The sequence below is a fragment of the Enhydra lutris genome, unplaced genomic scaffold (assembly GCF_002288905.1).
Source record: "Enhydra lutris kenyoni isolate GAN:26980312 unplaced genomic scaffold, ASM228890v2 scaffoldscaffold30, whole genome shotgun sequence".
Classification (NCBI taxonomy): domain Eukaryota; kingdom Metazoa; phylum Chordata; class Mammalia; order Carnivora; family Mustelidae; genus Enhydra; species Enhydra lutris.
This window is the reverse complement of record NW_019154114.1, coordinates 17549163-17571048: the sequence shown is the minus strand read 5'-3', so window position 1 is coordinate 17571048 and position 21886 is coordinate 17549163. Positions and strand designations below refer to the sequence as shown.

Below are 21886 nucleotides of genomic sequence, written 5' to 3'. Positions count from 1 at the left end.
GGCAACAGGCTCTGGTGTGATCCAAAGACAGGGTATCGGCTACTATTATGGCTAATAGTGACAGTTGTCACTACTGAGTCAGAGAGAAACTGGATATATTTTTCATTAGAAAAAAAATAAACAACTATGCCACCCACCCTGTTCCCACAATTCATTGTAGAGTCAGAATAATGGGTTTAAAGCTCAGCTTCTCTAGAACCCATTTGGGCAACTGTTTGCCAGAATCCACTAAAACGGACCCAATAATCCCACGGTTAGGTATATACCCAACAGAAATATGTGTATATGTTCACGTAAAGTACTATTCGTAATGGCCCCAAACTGGAAATGATCCAAATTCACCTCAAAAGTATAAAGGAGAGAGGGTGGTATATTTAGGAAATGTGATACTATACATCTGTGATTCTATAAATGTACCTGACAAGAAAGACCGATCTCACCAGTGTAATGCTGAGCAAGAAAATTTAAAAAGCACAAAATATGTGCTGGGTGATTCCCTTATATTATGTACCAAATGGTGAAACTAACTCATGGTGATAGAGGGGAGGGCTGGTTATCCTGGGGGGATGTAGGGTTCGTGCCTGGAAAGTGACGTGAAGGGCCTCTGGGGGCTGGTCATTTTGTGATCTGAGTGCTGAGTTCATGGGTATATCCTGTCTACTAAAAAAAATCATGGCATTGGACACTTATGATTTTGCACTTTTGGGTCTATATATTATACTTCAGTAAAGAGTTTTAAAAATCCTAGTTCCACTGCTCTGAGATATCAGAGAAGTCCTCTAATCACTCCGTGTCCTCCTCTGTAGAGGCCGTGGGAACTAATTCCTCTGCGTGGAATTAGTGACGGGACCCACAAAGCACAGAGCACAGTGTACTTCTGGTCGAGTGTCACTTCTGCCAGTCGGAGAGGGGGGCAGCCCCAATGAGGCTGTCTCTAAGGATGGGAAGGAGAATGTCAGAGAGCCGGTGGGGAACCGCAGGTGGAACCGGGAGTTGCGGGTGTTTTCCTCACCTTCCCAAGCACGCGTGGAACGTATATTTCCAATGAGCTGTGTTGTTAATCCTCAGCAAGGCTGAGGAGGTATTGCCCCAGATGAAAGCTGCACAGCATAACGAGAACAAAGATGTTCTAGACCTGGGGAGTACGGGGATGGGTGGGGAGGAGACGCGGGGGGTGCCAGATGGGCGGAGAATACATCAGAGCAGGGGCAGAGTGGGTTCAAGCGTGTCTCCAGGAGGAAAGAGTCCGTCAGCGGGCTGTTTCCCAAGAGACGCTTGGCTGTTGGATTCGAGTTTCATATCAGGTAACTATAGAGAATATATCTATATGCTACGTGTATGTATAATACATATACATACATGTACACACGTGCCTGTGTGCATACACATCTATGCAAAGATTTATGAATGGTGGCGGTCACAGCAATACGATTTACCACCAGGAGATGCTAGAGGGAACCTCTAGATGCCATTCACGGAGGATGCTATGAGGGTTTTAATTTCGTCTAATGCGCTCCTTTGGTCATTGGTCAATCATGCGGCATCCTCCTCAAGATACTATTTTAAGTGCAAAACGAATAAACATTGGAAAACCAAGAGGACAGATCTACCCATGAACCCCCTCAGGATCTGTAGACAACACATGAAGAACCCCATGCAGCCTTTCAAAATGCCACCAAAGAAGGACGCTTGAGGACACGAAAGATGTTTCTGAGATGTCGGTGAGTGGGACATCGGGGAATACAAGAGGGCCCTGGGTGGGTACTGGGTGTTTAGGATAAAGTCTATCAAAGTGTGGGCCACAGAACCAGGAGCATCAGCAGCCCAAGGGGTGCGTGTGAGGACGGTGATTTCTGAGGCCTCACTCCGGCCCTGAGGAACCCACACGTTTGACGGGATGAGGGCGGGGAACCTGTGCTTTCACTAATTTGTATGCACTTTAGAGACTGAGAAGTACTGCTCTGAGGCCAACAGGGGTTACCTCAGGTTTGGAGGGGCGGATGTTGGGGAGATTTTTTTTATAGTGTTTGTTGTTAAGTATATATTTTTCTTTAAAGTTTTTATAATGAACATTTATTATTTTTAAAATAAGAAAAAAATTATGAAGAAAGAAAGAAAAGCCAGATTTATTCTGTGGTACGTTAGGAATGATTTCCAGATGCAAATAACAAAATAAAAGCACCACTTGTGAGGAATTTCAAGTTGTCAAATAAATGAACTAAAAATTGAGCAACACAGAGCCTGTGAATTGTGTATACTAATGCCTAGCGAAACATCAGCATTCAAAGGAGAAATTACTAAGAAATGTATTTAGAGTGAATTCAAGGCTAGAAGGCCAACAGTGAACACAGCTGTTATGCATTTCTGAGCTGGAGAAAAAAAAAAAAAAAGAAAGATTTCAAAGCCATAGCCAGGAATGCCTGAACTAAAATCAGTAGGCACGGATCCGGCAGGATTTGTGCTCACACCTGGGGACGCACGGCGAAGGGGCATCTGAAAGTCTGGTGTCCCACACGCCTTGCTGGTGCAAAGGGAATCCAGTCCCCAGAAGACCGGTGGGGGGTCCAGCCTGTCTGTGCAACTCTGCACAACACACCGAAAGATCTGTCTCCCCTGGGAGCACTCCTGTCTCCCCTGGGAGCACTCCCGTCTTGCCCCATGAAGGGCCACTCAGCAGCCTCAGTGAAGAGTGAACTTGAGAGAGGAGGATACAGCAGGCCCTCTGGTTCATGAAAGGTCTACTGACCCACAGCTCAACCCTCCATCCACGTGACATAGTCAGCATCCCACCGAGGCACAATGTTCCCAGCTGAGGGGGGTCTTTCTCTACCCCCCTTCCTCCCCATCCAACACTCACTCACCAAGACTGCCCAGCTCTTGACTCAACGTCTTCTCTCCTGTCCCCCGCCGCTTCTGGGCCCAGGTTCCCTGCACTGCCCAACCTGGCTGCCGTCACGCCTCCATTCGGGCCTCTCTGCTTCTGGTTTTCTCAGCCTACAGGTGTGACCCCCATCCTGCCACCAGACTTGTCTTCCACAAATTACAGATCTGGTCCTGTCAGCCGCATTCAGTTATTCTTGGCTGTCCAGATGCACGATGCTCTCTCTTGGCGCTAGACGTTGGATCATGCTCTTCCCACTGCCTGGAGAATTCTCTCCATCCCAGCTTCACCTTGCCTACCGGTATGCAGCCACTTGGGACTTCTCTTGGGAATTATGTTCTCTGTCTTCTCCAGTTCTCCACACTCCCACGGCTCCCAATCATGGTCTCATCTGCCTGTTTACAGGTCTGTGTCTTCCGTAGTTCCGTGTCATTTGAGGGAGAATGCATGGGCAATAGCCAGTGTAGTGCCTGGCCTATAGTAGTCGCTCAATAAATATTTCTGAGTTAATTCATTAATTCAGGCCCAGTTTTTCCACCTAGGAAAAGTATTTGCCTACCCAAAAGGCCCAAGCTGGGGCCCTTCCTCATCTCCAGATCCAAACACCTGGTGTGAGCCACCCACAGTCGAACCATTTAAACTTGCAAAAAGGGTGTTTGTGTCCAAGATTTTCCCCATTCCTGCACATAGAGGCAGGCCCAGCCCCACAATGAAGTGTCTCCCCTATAATCCCACTCAGAAGCCAGGGCTAGTTCTAAGCTAGAAAGGGAAACAAAGGTGAGTTCTTCCTTCTTCCCTCCCCGTCTTCAGAGAACTGTGTATGGGCCTGTTTCTGACTCCATCCGGCTCTGCCTCTATCCTCCTCAAAGCTGGGATGGGAGGTCTGACCACAAAAGGGCCAGTCCATTCCCCACAGCACCTTGGGCCCTGCTCCTTCACAGCCCTCATCAGCTGAGTCAGCTGTGGCCTCCTCACAGAGAAAAATGAGTGGTGATATCTCTTAATTACACCAAAGATAGCCCTTTCTGCTTCCCCTTTTTTTCTCGTGGCTCCTTTGAACAGGGTTGCCAGCAGACATCCCAACAACAAAACAACAAATGTGGCCTCTGAAACCAGTCCACGGCTCTCCCTGCCTGGTGAAGAAAGCAGTTTTCTGCTTGTCAGCACGTGGTCTATTTGTTCAACTAAGACATGACCCCAGCCTTGACTCAGTGCCCAAACATGCACATCAAGTAGCTGTTGTGAAGTTAACCTCATGGCTCTACACTTCGCAGAGAATTTTCTCTCTCCCTTCCTCATTTGCCACGTAGAATTGGGACAACTGTGATGGAACTTGTCAGCCTCCAGAGATGGACTTGGGATTTTTGTGCAGAGGAGCAGAGGTGTGGGGGAACTAAAAGAGCCCAGGTTCAAGGTCTGCTTCTCCTTTGCCCTGGCTGTGTGGCCTGAGACAAGGCACCTAACGTGATGCAAGGAGTAGAATTATCCCAAACGACCCCTGGTGCTTACCTTGGACGAGAAACCGCAGGTAGATGGGTAAACCACTTCTGCAAGCTGGAAGTTCTACTCCAGCACGGCTCCCCATGGGGCCAGTGCATTCTCCGACCCACCCGGCATCCCATTCTGTAGGTCTGTGGCAAGCCGATGCTAGCTCGGACTTCCTTGTGAAAGTCAGGTGTAAAATATTCAAGAGGTTTGCAAGTCGGTAGCTTGAAATTGGTCACCGTAGGAATATTTTCACCGAAGGAAGGGCAAACATTACTAATTGGGGCTTCCCTCCCCCTGCAAGAGCCTCTGGAATTGTAGACAACGTCTATAAATCTGGGTACCTGTGCTCAGGCTGCCGGACACCCCCAAGATTTGATTATCTGTTTACTGAGAGATCGTAGTCAAGCTGGACTAAGAAGGAGGAACCATGGCAGCTGAGGGCCTCTCTGGCAAACCTAGACGGTGTTCAGCTCTCTGCCCAGGCCCTGGCATAGCTCTCCTTAAGATGATGGGATTTTCATTTTTGGCTGACCCCTGGCTTCTACATGTTCTCTTTCTCCAATAAAGCCTATTCCTTACCCCACGCCATGTGCTGTTTTGAAATCCATCCAGACCCCTGAGTCATGGCAGGTGTTAATGCAGAAGGAGCTCAGCTAACATGACAACCGTTTACACCTGTCCTGCATGATTCCTAGGCTCGGTTCCTCAGTGGCACAATGGGGATCTAGTACTGGCTTCCTGAGGGTGTGTGTGGGAGTCCAGTGACAATTTACGTGAGCACGCTGTGCAAGCAGCAGAGGCCCACGGGGACTCCGCATTCGCGCATGGCATGGTGCCGAGCTCGGTGACTGGCCCCCAAGACTCCTAGGTTTGGGTCTTTGCATCGCTACTCTTGCAACTGAGTAACCTCGGGCACGTTGCTTCATGTCTCTGATTTCAGTTTCCCCATCTGAGAAGTGGGTAGAATACTTTGTGGGGTTGTCCTAAGAACTCACCAGGAATTCAGTGGCGGGGGGGCATGTGTGGCTTAGATCCTGACACTTACTAGATGTTGGAGATTCTAGCTGAATTCAAAGACTCTTCAACTCTCCTGTCTCCAGGGTGCTAATTCAAGCTGAAATGCCAGATCCTTTAATGTTCACGAATAATTAAATATAAATTCAGTCCGAGGCCAAATGTACATAACGATAAAGCCCTGGGAATCTTTCAAATTGAGAATTGAAAGGGTGATAAACTCAAGGCTAAAAATATTGCTTCCTCCATAGGCTCAGATGCCTTTATTTGCTGGAGGTATATCATGGAGGGCATTTTTGCATATGTATGTATTTGGCAAACAACCAAAACAACTCAATTATGTTTTATCATTAATTAAATTTTACAGAAAGAGGGCAACATTTGCTAATGGTGAATATATGCTTTTATTAGACTTTGTCAAAATAATTTAAAATTAAGTCTGTTCGGTTGTGAGTAAAGTTTTGAGGTTTTTTTAATTTCAGTGGCTTTTAAATATTGTATGTATGAGCAAATATGGAAATACAGGCTCGCTCTCCCTCTCTCTCCCTCTCTCTCCCCTACCCCCACACACCCCACACATAACCCATCAACATCATCTCCCACAATCTGCTAGGGGTACTTATATGACCGGACATAATGGTTGACTGCCAACCCATTTATCTGCTAGCCTCACAGCCATTGTGGAAAATTAAAATTTGCTGGAAATATCCGGACCGATCATATAATGGTCTATTAATTCCATTCTAACAACAAACGAGGCTGTGATCACTTCAGTCCGTAACCAGCGAATGCCTTATCCAACCAGCTTGGGCCTAACCAGGATTCAAGTCAAAGAATATTTGGGTCCCTCCTGGGTGTTAGGCTGTATGCTGTATCACTACACTTGAGGAGTTACAGTTAATACAAAGATAAGAAAAATGCAAAAGAAACTGTCTTGCTGTTCCAATTGTGTTACAAGAGCACAAAGAGGTCCAAACAATGTGTAAAGGAGATCAAACAAAAATTCCCAGGGGGAGACTCAATCAAAAATGGGCTCTGGCTCACACTGCCCAAGAGAAATACAGTTTGAGCTAAATAAATACTTAAAAATTTTCTGGTAGCCACATAATAAATGAAGCAAAAAAAAAAAAAAAGATTAATTTGAATCATACCAATATATCCAAAATGTTTTTATTTCAACAGGGCTCGAGTATAAGGATTATCAGTGATGTATTTTCTGCTCTTTGTGAGTTTGTACTACATTTTTGAAATCCTGTGTTTATATCACACTTACATATCAATTTAGATATTATATTTTCATGAAAAGCATCTGACCTGCACTAAGATGAAAATTTAAGTTAAAAAGGTAGATTTCACATGGGAAGTTGTTCCAATAACCGAATCAAACAGTTTTTAAGTTTAAACTAACATTAGCTAAAATTAGATAAAATTTAAAAATGCAGCTCCTCGGTTGAACTGGCTACACGTCAGATGCTCCAAGGCCACCTGTGGTTAGTGGCTACGATGCTGGGCAGTGTGCACAGAAATTTCCGCAAGGGTGTACACGTTCCACTAGGCAGTGAGGACGTGTATGTAAATATACACACGCCCCGTGGAGAGAGGATGAAGGGGGTGTGTCCCAGGAAGAGGAAAGGGTTCAAAGTCCTAGAAATAGGACTGACATAGATACCCGTGGGCTTGCTGAATGTAGAATTCACCTGGGCTAGTCAGCTCAACAAGAATTTTTGACTATTGAGCTCTGGACATCTTGGTCTCTCACATTCAGATTTCTATTCTACAGACCAGCCAGGACTAAGTTGTGCTATTGAGCAACTTGGCTAGTTGTTTTTAAAAGGAGAAATGAAATAGCTGTAAATTTCTGGAAAGAGGCATGTAGTCAGACTTGAGTAAAAAAAAGTGAAACAGTGGGTTTTAAAAGGGGTGGAGGGCTGATGGGGGCTACCCAGAATGAGTCAGGCAGTATGATGGGGCTGAGTCAACGTTTCAGTGGGAGGGTAAGATGAGGCAGTACTAGGGGTCCAGTTCCAGAATTCTGGCCCGGCTTCTGAGGACAGAGCTTGGCACCCATGGGTTCTCAAAGTGATATGAATGACTCTTAAATGGAATAAAGCAGATTCAATTTTGAGACACCAGATTCCTTGGCACCTGTTCGCATAGGTGGGCATAAGCAGGGAGGTATAGATCACCTGGATGTGGGGAGGACCCTAATAAATCATTTGCTCAGAATTCTGAGGAATATTTAGGAACTGTCATAAATTATCCTCATGTATGACTTGCATTCGTGACACAGTCAAAGCAGAGTACTGGTTGAGTGGTTTTCATGATTTGGTCTAATGATCTATGTTGATTCCCCTTACGGAAAGCGCATGGTCCAATTACAAATTTCTTCCATTCTGGGTTAAAGATGTCCTTCTAAAGGCCCATTCTACCAATTTATAGGGGATATAAAAAAAGGATTTTCAGTAAAATGTACTTTCATTGGTTTTGATGAAAAGGGTTTGTGATGAAAGTAGAATCTCTAATAAGCATTTCATAAATGACTTGTCTTCCAAACTTAATATAAAACAGAATAAAATACGTCTCCCAAAGACCTCCTTGCTGCCTCACAGATTTAAAGTCCCCTGCTCTCAATCAATCAGACCCAAGAACTCAAAAATCTCTAAAGACACAATCAAATATTTATCAGTGAAAGTTGGTAAAACTAAGAAATTATTTGTGGTCCAAATTTTGAAATAGTCACACTTTGAAGGGGGAGGGGAAAAGCACATGTTGGGAACTACACATTTCTCTTTAGGGCATTCGCCCCCAGATCCTTGCTGCCATCTGGAATTCAGAAACAGGAAGGAAATCACAAGTGTGAGGCAGTGTGTTCACAATTGGGTCTTTAACCTGTTTTTCAGAAGCACTGAGAGAGATGATGGAAAAGCAGTCTCCGAATTCTAGTCATTTAGCCACTTACCAACAAATTAATTATTTGGAAGATAAATAAATTATGCATCAGCCAAAACTCTGTCTGACCCTTAGAGCTCCCCGTGTGGCCTTTCTGTCAATATACAATTCTACATGGCACAGCCTCAGCTAAGAACTCCTCCCAAACCCTGACCCCTTGAGAGTGGATTTGCTCCACACATCCTGCTTTTGATGCCTTCACTCTGTAGTATGAGTCTCATTTCTTTCAAGGAACTCAGGTGGTGACAAAATATGACAAAAAGAAAAAAGAAGAAAGAAAGAAAGACAAGACATAGACACTGAAGTCTCCATCCATCCTCCTGAAGCTCAAGACAAACAAACAAAAAAATAACTTTGTGGCGGCATGCCAATTCCTGTGTGTTTTGGGATCATTTTGTACTCAGTTAAGATTAATTTTTTCCTAACATTGTATCACAAAATTTACAAACAGAGGAGAAGTTGAAAAAGGCTTTCAGCGATCAACCTTACGGCCACCACCTAGACTCTACCATGAACATATTACTGTACTTGTTCTATCATCTGTCTATCCATTTACCCGGCCCTCTATCCATCCTATTTTGTGTGTGTGTGTGTGTGTGTGTGTGTGTGTGTGTGAGTGCATGCATGTCTGTGCCCTTCAAGCAATCAAATTTAATTTTAATGCTGTTTTAAAGAAAGTCATTGTTAGCAGAGACATTTCATTCCGTGAAAGAGAATTCTCAAATTGTACTTAGTAGCGCTGGGCAGACTAGTTAAGAGCAGAGCCTGTGAAATCGCAAAGAGTGGGCATGGAGCTCATCTCTGCTACTAACTGACTGTGTGACTCCGGACAGATGACTATCCATCTGAGACTTGTTACTCTCAGGGGGCACTTTGGAAGATGATCCTCATGGAGTTGTTATTATGAGAACTCAACATAATAGATGAAAGGTGCTTACACTTTAAAGTATTGGACAAATAATGCGTTTGTGATGATTTTTTCTATTCTTCTGCAATCCCGTGGGATTGATGCCTTTTGTCATTAACCCTCCAGCCCCTCATGCAGTGCCTTATACATAGCTGATGCTGAATATGTGCTTATTGATGTAAACTGATGTGAATTTCGGAGATTTTCCCACCTAGGATGCTGCGAGTACTTATTAATGGAGAGAAGCAAGTACAGTCAGCTTCAAAGGCACAAGACAAGAAAGTTAGTTCAGGAAATGAGATGGGAGCAGAAGATGAGACAAGGAAAACCTGGCCTGTAAAGCAGAAGTGTTTATATTAGGTTCAGTAATGGAACGGAATCCATCAGTGCCCTGTCCCCTCCCTTGGATCTCACCTTTTCAGGGCACACCAGCAGACTTCCAGCTGTCTCCTCACGGCCTCAGAAGGCCCTTGTGCTTGTGCCCAGGGCACAGGGAAGGCTGGATGTGCTGGTGAGCTTACACCTTCGGGAAAGACCTTCAACCAAAGACGGATGGGGTTGGTGTATAAATACCCCAGCTCCCTCCCCTGTGGCGTGTGCTTACCACCATTTCCTAGCATTTCCCCTTGGGATTACCATGCAGTCACCAACAGACAGTCGGACAGCCACAGTTGCCCCAATAAACAGGCCTCTCAACTGGTTCCTTTCCTTCCCTCTCTCACCTCCTCACTTCCTTACCTGTATTCTTTTCCTCTCCTAAATAAACTACTTGCATTTGAGTTCTTGTCTCAGGGTCAGCTTCAGGGGGAAACCAAAGTGACACAAGTGTCTTTATGCTTTCATAACCACAGAGCCTCTTCTTTAAATGGCATCCTGAAGTCCGATATTTGATATTTCTAAAAATAGAGCTGCCTGACTCAGAGAGTTTGGGTGGGTGGGTGGGATTTGTTTCCTTTCTCCCCACCTCCCCGGAACTCTCTGAAGACACCCGTATACTCTCTCATAGTTCAGCAGAGCATCACTTGTTAGCTATTAGTGGAGTTGATGAAGGTAAGGCATAGGATATAAAGAAAAGGATAAGATGAATGAATAAAAACAAGAAGGCACAAAGAGGAAAGGAGTTCCTTCAAAGGCATAAAAAGCACAGACAGTTTTCACACAGCAGTAGTTATTCACAACTTGGTGGTGCTCATGCTGTTGGTCCATAGCTCCCCTTAAAGTAGGGCTGGTTTAGGCCAGTGGTTTTCAACCCTGGCTGCCCATCAGAATCACCTGGGATTTGAAAAAAAAAAAAAAATTCTGATGCTTAGACCTCACTCCTTGACCAACTGAATTGATCTTGCAAGGTGGAGCCTGGTGTCTGCATTTTTAGTGCCCCGGCAACTCTGCTGTACAGTGCGGGTTGAGGACACCAGGCTTACAGAAATGTCTAAAGAACAAGGATGCAAGTTGTGCCTCTGAAACTGTTAGAGGCAGAGTCTTGCAGACTTGGTAGTTTAAAATCACAAATATGGTGATTACCAAGACATTGGATTATTGATGCCTCTAATTTCCAACAGAAATAGATTTCTAATAGTCCAAGTTACCCTCCCTTCTGGTCCAGATCACTCTAAAACAGCCCTCTTGGCAGATCTTTCTGTGTCCACTCCTCCTGATCCCTCTGTTCCCACAAATCATCCCCTATGAGACAGCCAGAGGGTCTTTCAGTGCACACATAGGGTGACCTTCCAGTGGTTTCTTGATGTGTACACAACGAAATCCCCACTCATCATGGTCTCTGGAGGCCCCATGACAGGACAGCTTCTCTGACTTCAACTCTTACCACTCTCCTCCTTGCTTGCCTCACTGCAGCCGTCCAGACATTTTGTTCCCCAAATACGCCTCATTTTTTCCCCACCTGCAACCTTTGCACATGCAGGACCCTCTGCTAAGAATGCGGCTTCCCCAGATCTTCCCATGGCTGTCTCTTTCTCATCTTTCTAGTCAACCAAACACCAGGGTCTCCGACAGCCTTCTTGGCCATGTTTGTGAACACTTCTGTCCCTCTACTCCCTGGTCTAGCCATTTAGTCTCTTTCTGAAGAGCTGTTTCTGCTCTTCATGGAATTTCTTATCCTTTGCAATTTTCTTGCTTATTTATTTGTTCATCAAAATATCTATCTTTCCATTACAGTCCAAGCTCTATCATAGTCGGGGCTTCTATGTTGTTCATATCAATAGTCATCCAGTCCCAATCTTGGAGTCTGCCATAAAACAGATGCTCCTTATTTATGTAATAAATGAATAAATTATCCAATAGCACCAGCCATCAAGGTCATTCACTGAACTAACCCACCACTGTTCAAATTCTGTGATGACCAAAAAATACCAACTGGTTTGAATTTAATTCTCCATGTTGACTTTTTCTAGGGGGAGAGGATGTACCGACCAGGTCATCAGTATTTCTGCCCATTTAACAGCAAACCTTTCTTCCTGGAAAAGTTATTGCCCTGACTCATGCAACATTGGTTTCTGGAACTGGTTAAGTTGATTTAGCTAAATGGTTTAGTTTTTAGAGCGTTGACCTAGTGGTGCTCCTGGACTTACACCTTTGAAAACTAAGATCTAGGGACTCCTGGGGGGCGCAGTCACTTGGGCGTCTAACTCTTGATTTTGCCTCAGATCATGATCTTGGGATCATGAGATGGAGCCCCACATTGGGCTCTGAACCCCACGTGCAGTCTGCTTAACACTCTTTCTCCCTTTGCACCTCCCCCAACTCTCTCTCTCTCCCTCTCTCTTGAATAAATACATAAATCTTTAAAAATAAAAGAAGGAAAAGAAAACTAGGATCTAAGTTAAAAAGGCCATGGATGATCACACTGCTGTACTAGTAGAGTAGAGAGTATTGGACTGGTGGCCTGGACATGGTCTTAAAAGCGACGAGGCTATTTCCTATCCAATGACATCTCCCAGACACAACTTGAGCACTGTTATCTGCCACGTAGCTCTCCAAAGCATGATATTCAAAGATGTTAAAAGATGTCATTTTTTTTTTTGTAAATACTTTTTTTGTTGTTGTTTGATGGCTTTTTATCATTCTCTTATTGGCAAAACCATCTGGCTAGTTATCATAGAGGAATAAAGATCGTTTTCAGGGGGCCACCAAGACAATCACAGTCAGTCTGCCTCGTGTATGCTCTCCTCTTCATAAAAACATGCCTTTGTTATGTCATTTGTCTTTTGTCTGACTTACCTTGCCAACATCTCGTGGGAAAGGTTGTCTCTGATTCTCTGGAATTAAAATGGGAGATACCACAATGGACCTCTTTTGTCTTGGGACAGGAGAAGTTCTTGCAAATTTAAATATATCCTAAAAGAGAAAACAACAAAATCAGTTGACTAAAATCCCCCACGGAAAGAATGTATGAGTCTGCTCTGAGCTATAGTTCCTTTGTTGTGAAAGCATACAGCTGTTTGGACATTGTTAATTTTATTCTATCAAACCTCATTAGCGTTAGCAAGTACATCGTTAGAATCAGAGTAAAGCTGACATTGTGGTTCACAATGACTATCATTAAGCCCTTTAATCCCATCTTCTGAATCATTCTATTCCTCACGTCTGTCTTGATTTATATGCCCTTCAGTGTTTGTAGATTCCAGCTCTCAATCTGTCCAGCGAGGAGACTACTCACCTGGTCACTAACCCACAAAACCCGCTGGATATAAAAGTGACTCTCCTCACGGCCAACTGCAAGGTCCTTACACTCACAAATGAACAGAGATGAAGGGGCAGTCACAGAGGTCGGGACGAGGTCAGGCATTATGGGGACTCCTGATCAATGTTTTCTCGAGGACTCTTCGTTGTAACTGTTGGGATGCACCACTGATAGAGTACACATGCTCCAAACTTTGACGACTGGAGCAACCCTGTCCAATTTCTGCCCTATCTGTAATTTACCTATTCAATGACACAAATATGTGCCAAAGAGGAAACTTCGTATCGTAATTTAAATGAAGTGCCAGTATTGCTTTCCATAAAAAGCAGGAAACCATGAAAATAAACATACTAGAGACCGAATGACGGTATTCAATTCGAGGTGGAAACTCGAGGGCAAAAATAAGCTCCTCTTTGTCTTTTTAAATTTTTTTTTTTAATTTATTTATTTGAGAGACAGAGAGAGAGAGCATGAGAGGGGAGGTCAGAGGGAGAAGCAGACTCCCCATGGAGCTGGGAGCCCGATATGGGACTCGATCCCAGGACTCCGGGATCATGACCTGAGCTGAAGGCAGTTGCTTAACTAACTGAGCCACCCAGGTGCCCTGTCTTTTTAAATTTTTAAAAAAGATTTATTTATTGATTTGAGAGAGGCCAGGGAGGGGTAGAGAGTCTCAAGCAGAATCCTTGTTGAGTGCAGAGCCCGATGTGGGGCTTGATCTCACTACCCTGAGATCAGGACCTGAGTTGAACCCAGCATCTGATGCTCAGCCAACCGCAGCACCCCGGTGCCCCAAAGATCTTCTTTTTAACAGGGAGAAAAGAGAGGCATAGTGGGGCATGAAAGGGTTGTTGCACCAAGCTGAGGCTTTCCCCTTGATCTGATCAGGGAACTGGAAGAGAACTGAAAGGGGAATATCATGTTCAGTATATAAACCAATCTCAGTCCATGCTACCTACTCACCGAAATTATGTTATATACCACCAAATGTAAGCATCTCAAACTTTGGACAACACGTCCCTACCAAAATCATGTGGCAAATGATATTTAAATACCATCGTTGATCCATGCCCCGCAAAAGTATGTGTGTATATGAATGTGTGTGCGTGCGTGTGTGTGTGTTTTTAAAGGAAAATCTATATAAGAAAAGTTAACAGGAAACCAGATCAACTAAGGCTAAGAAGGCTTCTATAATTTCTCTCTAGATTTTGGTGGGAGTGTAATTTGATGGTCCTCTTGTGGAAAGCAATCAGGCAATATTTATTGGAAATCTTACAAATGTACATAGCCCTTCACCTGGTAATTTCAGCCCTAGGAGTACATTCAAATGCTAAATTTGAGAGAAGAATAAAATAGCATGCAGAAATGTATTCAGCAAGACATTATTTATAAAGGGTAAAAATGGCAAACAACCTAAATGTTCAATGCAAGGCGAAGTTGAATTTGGGCCCATCAGCAGGAGACGCTCTTAGATAGTTAGCAGTAATGCCGTCTAGAGGAGCAGGTTCTAACCACGACTACCACATTCAGCTGCTTCCACAATCACCAGCACAGACTACTCTAATAATAACAATTTCTCACGTGTGCACTGGACAATCTGCTGGGCACATTGCATGTGTCCACTCTCATATTTGCAATTAAGTTCTCAAGTAAACCTTGTCCCTCCTCGACTAATGAGGAGTACCAAGTTCAGAGAGACTATGTGACTTGCTCGATGCCGAAGCTAGCAGGGAGAATACGTAGGATAAAATATGTAGGGAAGCACAGAACGGCATATTGGGCACCTCCTATCTTACATAAACTATAGTAAGCAAAGAAGAATAACATTTAAAATCTCGATGCATGAGTGCAAATAAAGTCTATTTGGTTTCTGGGAAGACGGAATAATTACTATTCAGGTAAAGACAGAAAACTGGAGGGTTGTGTATGTAATGGAGGGAAAATAACAAGGGTTGAAACTGCAACAACAAACCCACGCGTCCAACCAACCACCACCAACAAAACAAGGCAGCCCCACCAGGCAAAATGCAGCATAGAGAAGGAGAGAATGGAACAGACAATGATAAGACAATGAAAAACACAGTGGATTATATTCGGGGAACACTGATGTGCAGAACATCTGTGAAGATTCTGTTGGTTTGCGACGGAATGGCAAAGGAATAGAAAATATGTAAAATACGTACAACATATGAATCTCATTTACAATAAAAGAAATCTTGAGGTTTAGATGAGAGAATGCCTCAGCAAGCACTATGAAAAGACTTAAAAAGTTTGATGCAAATAGGAAGGGTGGGTGATTTGGCTCCATGACCCGGCAAAGGCAGGCTTCAGTTCATGGTGACAATATGTGTAGATGTAGCGAAAGTCACAGAAAAGCATACCGTGTCATCAGCACGAACTCTCCATTGTTTATAGTAAAGGGCTTCTAGGTGTTTGCAGGTCTGTGGATGGGTGAGAGTTTTGTCCTCATGGGGACCTAGGGGGTCAGGCTCCTGAGTCCCCGTCCCTATAGCTGGTGGCCCTCCCGCTCACCAGTGAGCCAAGCCTGTGGTGGCCAGTCCCTGTCCCAGCTCTCATGGCGTCCCAGAAGCTTAGCAACTGCTGTGTCAGCCCTTGGGTCTTAAGTGCCTAAGAAAAGAAGCAGGCAGCCCTGAGCCTCAGAATGGCAACAGCACATGTGGAAGGGAGCGGGGTAGAGGGTGGGAACGGCTGATTTGCGAGACACTTCAGCGTGCATCAGAGAGCTCTCCACGGTGGGCAGGTAAGGAGTTCCGGGGACCGGGCCGCCTGGTCTCCCAGCCATTTGCCTTACAGTGACAAGGACCTCAATAACTATTTGTCGTTGGCTGCGTTTTCATGTCAGCGGCTCCGTTTTTGTCCTTGTCTGTGACTTACGTGTAAATCTACAACTGCGTGTTTGTTAACAAATGCCAACCTCGAGCCTTGCTTCCGCGTCTAACTTTGATCGGGTCTGTGCTAAACGGCTTGCTTGCGGGCTCTGAAGCCACGTGTTTCCGTGTGACGGGGACAGCGTAGGAGCCAGAGCATCGCATGTGCCTGACAATCATACACCTTGTGCGGATCTAGACAGGTGTGCTGTGCGATCGTGTTTACGCCCGACGGTGTGCGCTTGTATGTGTCAGTCCGGGGTGGGGAGCCTCTGAGTGCGCCAGGCTGGGGGGAACCTCAAGAAAGAGAACAGAAGCCGAGGGGATAAAACGAATGTGACCAACCTAGGAGCTGCTTCTAGAAGCAGAAGAAGCTTCTAGAAAGAGAAGAGACAGGATGTGGGAAAGAGTGGAACATCAGGGTAAAGGAGCAGCCGTGTAAGGATTTCCTGACTTCTGATGCTGCCGTTAGCCAGACAGTGGGCAGAGGAAAAAAACAAAACAAAACAGCGGTTCTGGGCACAGGTGCTCCGTGCTGTCGACTGGTAGACCTGCGGGCCGTTGGGCATCCAACAGAGATTTCTGGAGGTCATGTAAAGCGTTGTCTTTGGGAGGGAGTGATGAATGAGGGAGAGAGATGTCCCTGTCACCCACGGACGAGGGTAGCTGGGTGGAAGGGAGAAGCTGATACCGCCCAGGTTATGTTGAGAGAGAAAAGGGAGGGGCTCAACCATTCGATGGGTTTCTAAAAGGCCAGTAAAAGCCACGGAAAGGTTAGGTGGCACAAAGGAGGAAACCAGAAGGATGAAGAGATGAGAATGTCAAGCAGGAAGGGACGCGTGGCCGCATCACACAACGCAGACATCCCCTCCAAAAAGCCAAATACCGTAAGGAGCCTGTTGGGCTCAACAATGAATGGGTATTGATTTTAGAAAGAGCAGCTTAACAGCGTGTTAGGGTCGCAAGTCAGAGGAATCAATGAGAAGCAAGGGCTCTGGTGCCGAAGGAAAGGGGAGACGCGGGAAGAAGTCTGTCCTGTCAGTTAAAGGGGAGGCAGGAGGTGTGCTGGGCACAAGGAGGAAAGGGCTCGCGGAAGGAAGCCGCCGTGTGGGGTGAGCGCAGGGGACAACTGATCGGGGCGCGTGCCCGGGGCGGCGGGATGGGAGTGGCTCAGCAGCGGTCAGCCCAGGTGGGGAGGATGGAAACTGCCTTCCTTGAGGACAGAGAGGGGTTGAAGGGGAATTTCTCGTCTGTAAAGGAGGGCACAGAAGTGAAGGATGGGCTTTATCAAGATGGGGACAGGGATGCGAGGACATGAGGACAAGCTGCTCAGTCCCTTTTACGCATGAGTAATTCAGCGGTTGGTGGCCTAAGGCCAGATCTTAACACAGACACACACGACACACAGCCACCTCTAGATTCCCAGATTCTCCAGACACCTGTACACTACCATCAAAATTCTCACCAGACACAAACGCGCATGCACACCTGCACATGTACACACACACACGCACACGCACGCACACTCATGGATAGTTACACATACAACAGCCACACATGACAAGCCTAAACCCAAGGACACATAGGACACACACACCACACCTTCCTGCTTCAAACCGAGACAGTTTTCTCAGCTACGGGGACACACACGCAGGAGTGAGCCTCCCGTGGGACCCTCCCCATGACCCCGAAGTTGCTGGACGATGATCTTCTGCATCCGAGAGCCTGGGACAGGAGGTGGAGGTCCGCAGCAGCCTCACCCAATCTGTCTCAAGGCAAAGGGGCAGAACCGTGTCCTGGGGGAGACTCGCTCAAGCAGGACTTTGCCACAGGAGAACTGCCCGCCCTTCCGGAACGGCTCTCATCTCCTGCGGGCTCACTGGAGCCTTTGTCTTTCTGCTGTAGGGTGTTTGGGTTTACAGCCCCATTTGCTTTCTTCTCTGCTTCTCAATCTCAGGAGAGACTGGCCGTGTGTCAGAAGGAAGTTTCACACTCCCCGAGGGTGTCACGTCACACAGTGGAGAGAGGATGCTGGAAATGAGGGGGGGGGGCAATCACCGTGGCCAGGGGAGGGGCTGGGGGCTGGGGAAGGAGGAAGGAGGAAGGAGGAAAGAAGCGAAAAATGTGCAAAGGGGAGGAAGACTGGATTCATATTCATTCATTCATTCACTCATTTCTTCAAATACTTCCCGTGGAGCCTTCCTCTCTGCTGGGAGTCATTCTAAGCATCTGGGAAAGTCCGGGGAACAAGAGAAACCTATGCCCCGTGCTGGAGCGGGGAGCGAGACGAGCGGAACAGCGGCCTGGAGCACCAACAAGCGGGGGCCTGAGGGTGTGCAGGGGGCGGGCTGCTGAGGTTTTCATCAGGAAGGCCTCGGGCAGCAGGAGGGAGGCGGCCTGCTTGGTCAGAGCACTGGGAGGAGCACAGGGAGAAGCACGGGGAGGAGACCTGCTCGGGACCTGGGAAAGGGAACTGAGATGCTGGCTGGCTGCCCTGTAGCCACAGCGGGGGCTCTGGCTTTTATTTTGCATGAGATGTGAGTCTTGGGGGTAGAGGTTTAAGCTGAGAAGTGACAGGAGCCCACTTACAATTCAAAAGACACATATGCAGGCTGCTGTGTGGGGAACAGACTTATGGTGGAACGAGATGTTGCTCATTTGTCGCATTTCTTCCTTTTCCCAACCCGGCCTTCACAGGGCAAGAGGCTCCTGGGAAAATGCACGTATGAGTATTTGATCTGGAGAAAGGGAGAGCCAGAGTCGGTCTGCCCTCTTACTTCCCATGGCATGTTGAAAGTCTTTTCGAGGTAGAATTTAAGTACCGTCGAATTCACCCGTTTTCATGTGTGCAAGGCTGTGACGATCAGGACGTTTCCAGAGTTGATCCATCATCACTGCCAGCTAATTGTAGAATATTTCCATCATTCTGAAGGGGAGCTGGTGCCCACAGGCAGCTGCTCCCTCTTCCAAGCCTGGCCCACAGGCTACCACAGCTCTACGTTCTCTCTGTACACATCTGCCTTCTTCCTACATTTCAGAAAAGGGAATCACAATACACTTCCACAGTGTGGGCTTGCCTCGATGGTGTGAGGACCGTGACGGAGAAAGGGACGGAGCCGACACCCAGTGTCCCCTCCCACCACACCCACGGACGCCACCCCAAGAAAGCAGTGAGATTTGAAAGGAATAACCTTATTCCCTTCACCCCGAACCTAATGCCAGAAAGTAGCGTGGACTTGCCACCTGTCAGAGGATCTCCTTGAGCCAATACTCACATGGGCCAGAAGTGACCAGAGAACTAGGGCCTGGCTTCCCCTCACTCCTAGTCCTTGTTCTTGTGTTGGGTAATAAACGAGAGGGGGAAACAGTACCAGCTCAGGGACAAAGCCACAAACGTCTGCCTTTGTTCTCTCTCCTACCGTTGCGACCTGACCAAAGTCATGTGCTGGGGGGAGAGATTTCATTAAGGCGACGCACTGCAGGAGCTGGGAGCAAGGGAAGGCAGTGCCACGTGAGACCTGGTGGTCCACCAGGCCCTGGGCGTGGACAGTGTTGGAGATCACGGTGGGAAGGTCAGGTGTACTGCTGGGCCGAGAGGGGCCTTTACGGGGTTCATGCGCATGTGTGATGTTTTGGGGGTTTGAATGGCACGTCCGGTTAAAGGATCCTGAAGATTATTCCTTCGGAGGGTTGGAAGTCTGCATTCCAAACTGTAGTCATAAGGTCACCTGGCCTGTTCCTTTCCCATCTTTCTAAGCCAAAGATTTTCTTGGCATCCTTGTCCTGGACTCACCAAGCCCGTGTAGCAAAGACTGCCATTTATGGAGTAGGGACGAGCCGGGTACCGTGCTGGGCACTCGTACCAGTGTCCCATTTAACCCATCCCACAACTCCTAGGTAGAACCACTACGCCTATTGGCATGAGGCACAAAGATGCAACCGACTTCCCCAAAGTCACTTAGGTCTTGATCGAAGCACGGGAACCCCGGCATCTGCGGCTCGGGGCCCTCTGCTCTACGCGCGATGCTGCTGTCTCCACAGGCCCAGCCGGTGCCCACCTTGACCAGGAGGCCTGCGTCTGCACAGAGCTCCTTGGCCCTGTTGACCTGCAGAATCACAACTCTGCGTGTGCTGAGGATAGACCACAAATCTCTGGCGGCCTCTGGCTAAAAGGATCAGCTACTGATACTGCAGGGGGACAACTTAATTGTCTGCAAATTTCTGCAAATGAATGGAACTGCAGAAATCAATCTCCAATTTATTCCATTTTTGCAGCTGATCTCATTGTGCTGAAAGCTGCCAGGAGGAGGGTTCTCTGCCCCTCGGTTCACATTCTGTGTGCAATCAAATGCACTGCTCAGCCAGCTTTGCTGTACCTGGGGCGAGACTTAAAATTTGCTTTATTAACTCCTGGGGCTGAAGTTTGCCTACTTAAGGAAGAAACAATCAACAAACATCAAACTTTCCACAGCGAATGCAGGAGGTTTGAGAGCCAGGACTCTGAGGAGAGCTTGCTTTGTTGACTATCTCCCTGACGCTCTGGAGGCTGAAGGTCAGCGCAGCTGTCACCTGCTGTGGCTCCCGCACAGAGTCACGATGGCAGTGACATGAGGTGGTGTGGAAACTGCCCATTAGTCCCGCACGCTCACCTCATGGTATGGCAATGGGCGTGACAGAGCTCGTACGGAAAGGAGGGCCGAAGGGGAAGATGATGGGAGGAGACGTCACAGGGTAGAGTAAAGCCCATCGGCTCTTCTAAGTTCTGCCACGCATGCTTCTCGGGCTGCTGGTCTGCAAACAGGAGAAATGGGCACAAGCCGCGGTTTTCTAGATGCCCGCCTGCTTTCCAAGAAGGGACTGCCTGTGCTATCAGAAACAATTTCTCCAATGACGAAGGTCATCTGTCAGAGACTTTGGGGTTGGCCGGTCTTACAGGAAACCTTGCAGCAGAAGGACCAGTATCAGGACCTCTGAGTGATGAGCACCAAGGAAGCAACACATTTCCAAAGGTAATGGATATGACAGCCGTTTCTGTCGTCTTGGGTGTTTAGGGTGGAAGAGAAACGTCTTTGCCCAAAGGTGTCAACGGAGGAAAGGATTCATCAAGAAAAGAAAGATTCATCGGAGGAATTTGCCATTTGAATGGTGACTCCAGAATTCTCTGTCTACCGGCCAGGAAGATCTTTTAAAACATCCCCCTTCCCCTTACCAACTGCAGACTTGCTTCCCCCTGTCAGAGGACGGAGCCTCCAGTGCTGCCCACACCCAGGAGGGCGAGCAGGTTGGGTTCCAGAAGACACTTCTGACCTCAGGAGGCCTCATGCCATCCAGGTTCTGCTTCGGCTACACAAGCAATACCAGGATCCACAGGTTGTAAATGCTTACCTGAGGGCTTTTCACCTAGCAGTGCTCCTTCCCAGCCCTCCCCTCTGGTGCCTGATTGGCACCCTCCCCCCCTCCAACCCCGCCATCCTTCCACTCTCAGCTTAAACACCAAGTCAGGTCACCAGACTCTTTGCTATGGGGATCGCCTGCAGCTTGCCCTTTCTATCCAGAGTCTGGCTCTCAGCTTCGGACTACACATCCCCCCAGGGCCATCAGCCTATCGATGTCTGTCTGCTCCAGGAGGCTACGGGCCCCAGGAGGGCGGGCACCATGTCTCCCTGGTTTGTGAGTGTGTCCCCTGGTGCCCAGCACAAGGCCAGGCACATAGCAGGTATCCAAAAGGTATTTTTTAAAATAGTATTAAATTCAAAAATTATTAAATAGATATAGGGTTACTGTAAGAATTAAGGTAATCTAGGTAATGGGTGTAGCACAGCGTCTGGTTTAGAGTACTTGCTCCACGGTTGTGTCTACTAAGTAAATAAGTAGGAGGTCTAGGACTCCTTTTAAAATTTCCTCTTCCCTATGGAAATCTGCTCTCGACAACAGTTATTACTACAACCCTCAGTTTGGACTTTTTCATCCTAGAGTGCTCCGTGCTTGGTGAAGTGATGGAATCTATAGAAATTTTTCGAAAGGTCCACCCCTTGGAGCACTCAGCAGAAGACCATTGCGTT

General features: G+C 46.9%; 1 protein-coding gene across 1 annotated transcript in view; it reads right to left on the bottom strand.

The window, feature by feature from the left end:
• Nucleotides 1-21886, bottom strand: part of LOC111152768 (cadherin 13) — a 991753-nt gene that overhangs the window by 534636 nt on the left and 435231 nt on the right. The window contains exon 4 of the mRNA XM_022511391.1: nucleotides 12474-12590. Coding sequence (XP_022367099.1) covers nucleotides 12474-12590 — 117 coding nt within the window. The remainder of the gene's footprint in view (nucleotides 1-12473; nucleotides 12591-21886) is intronic.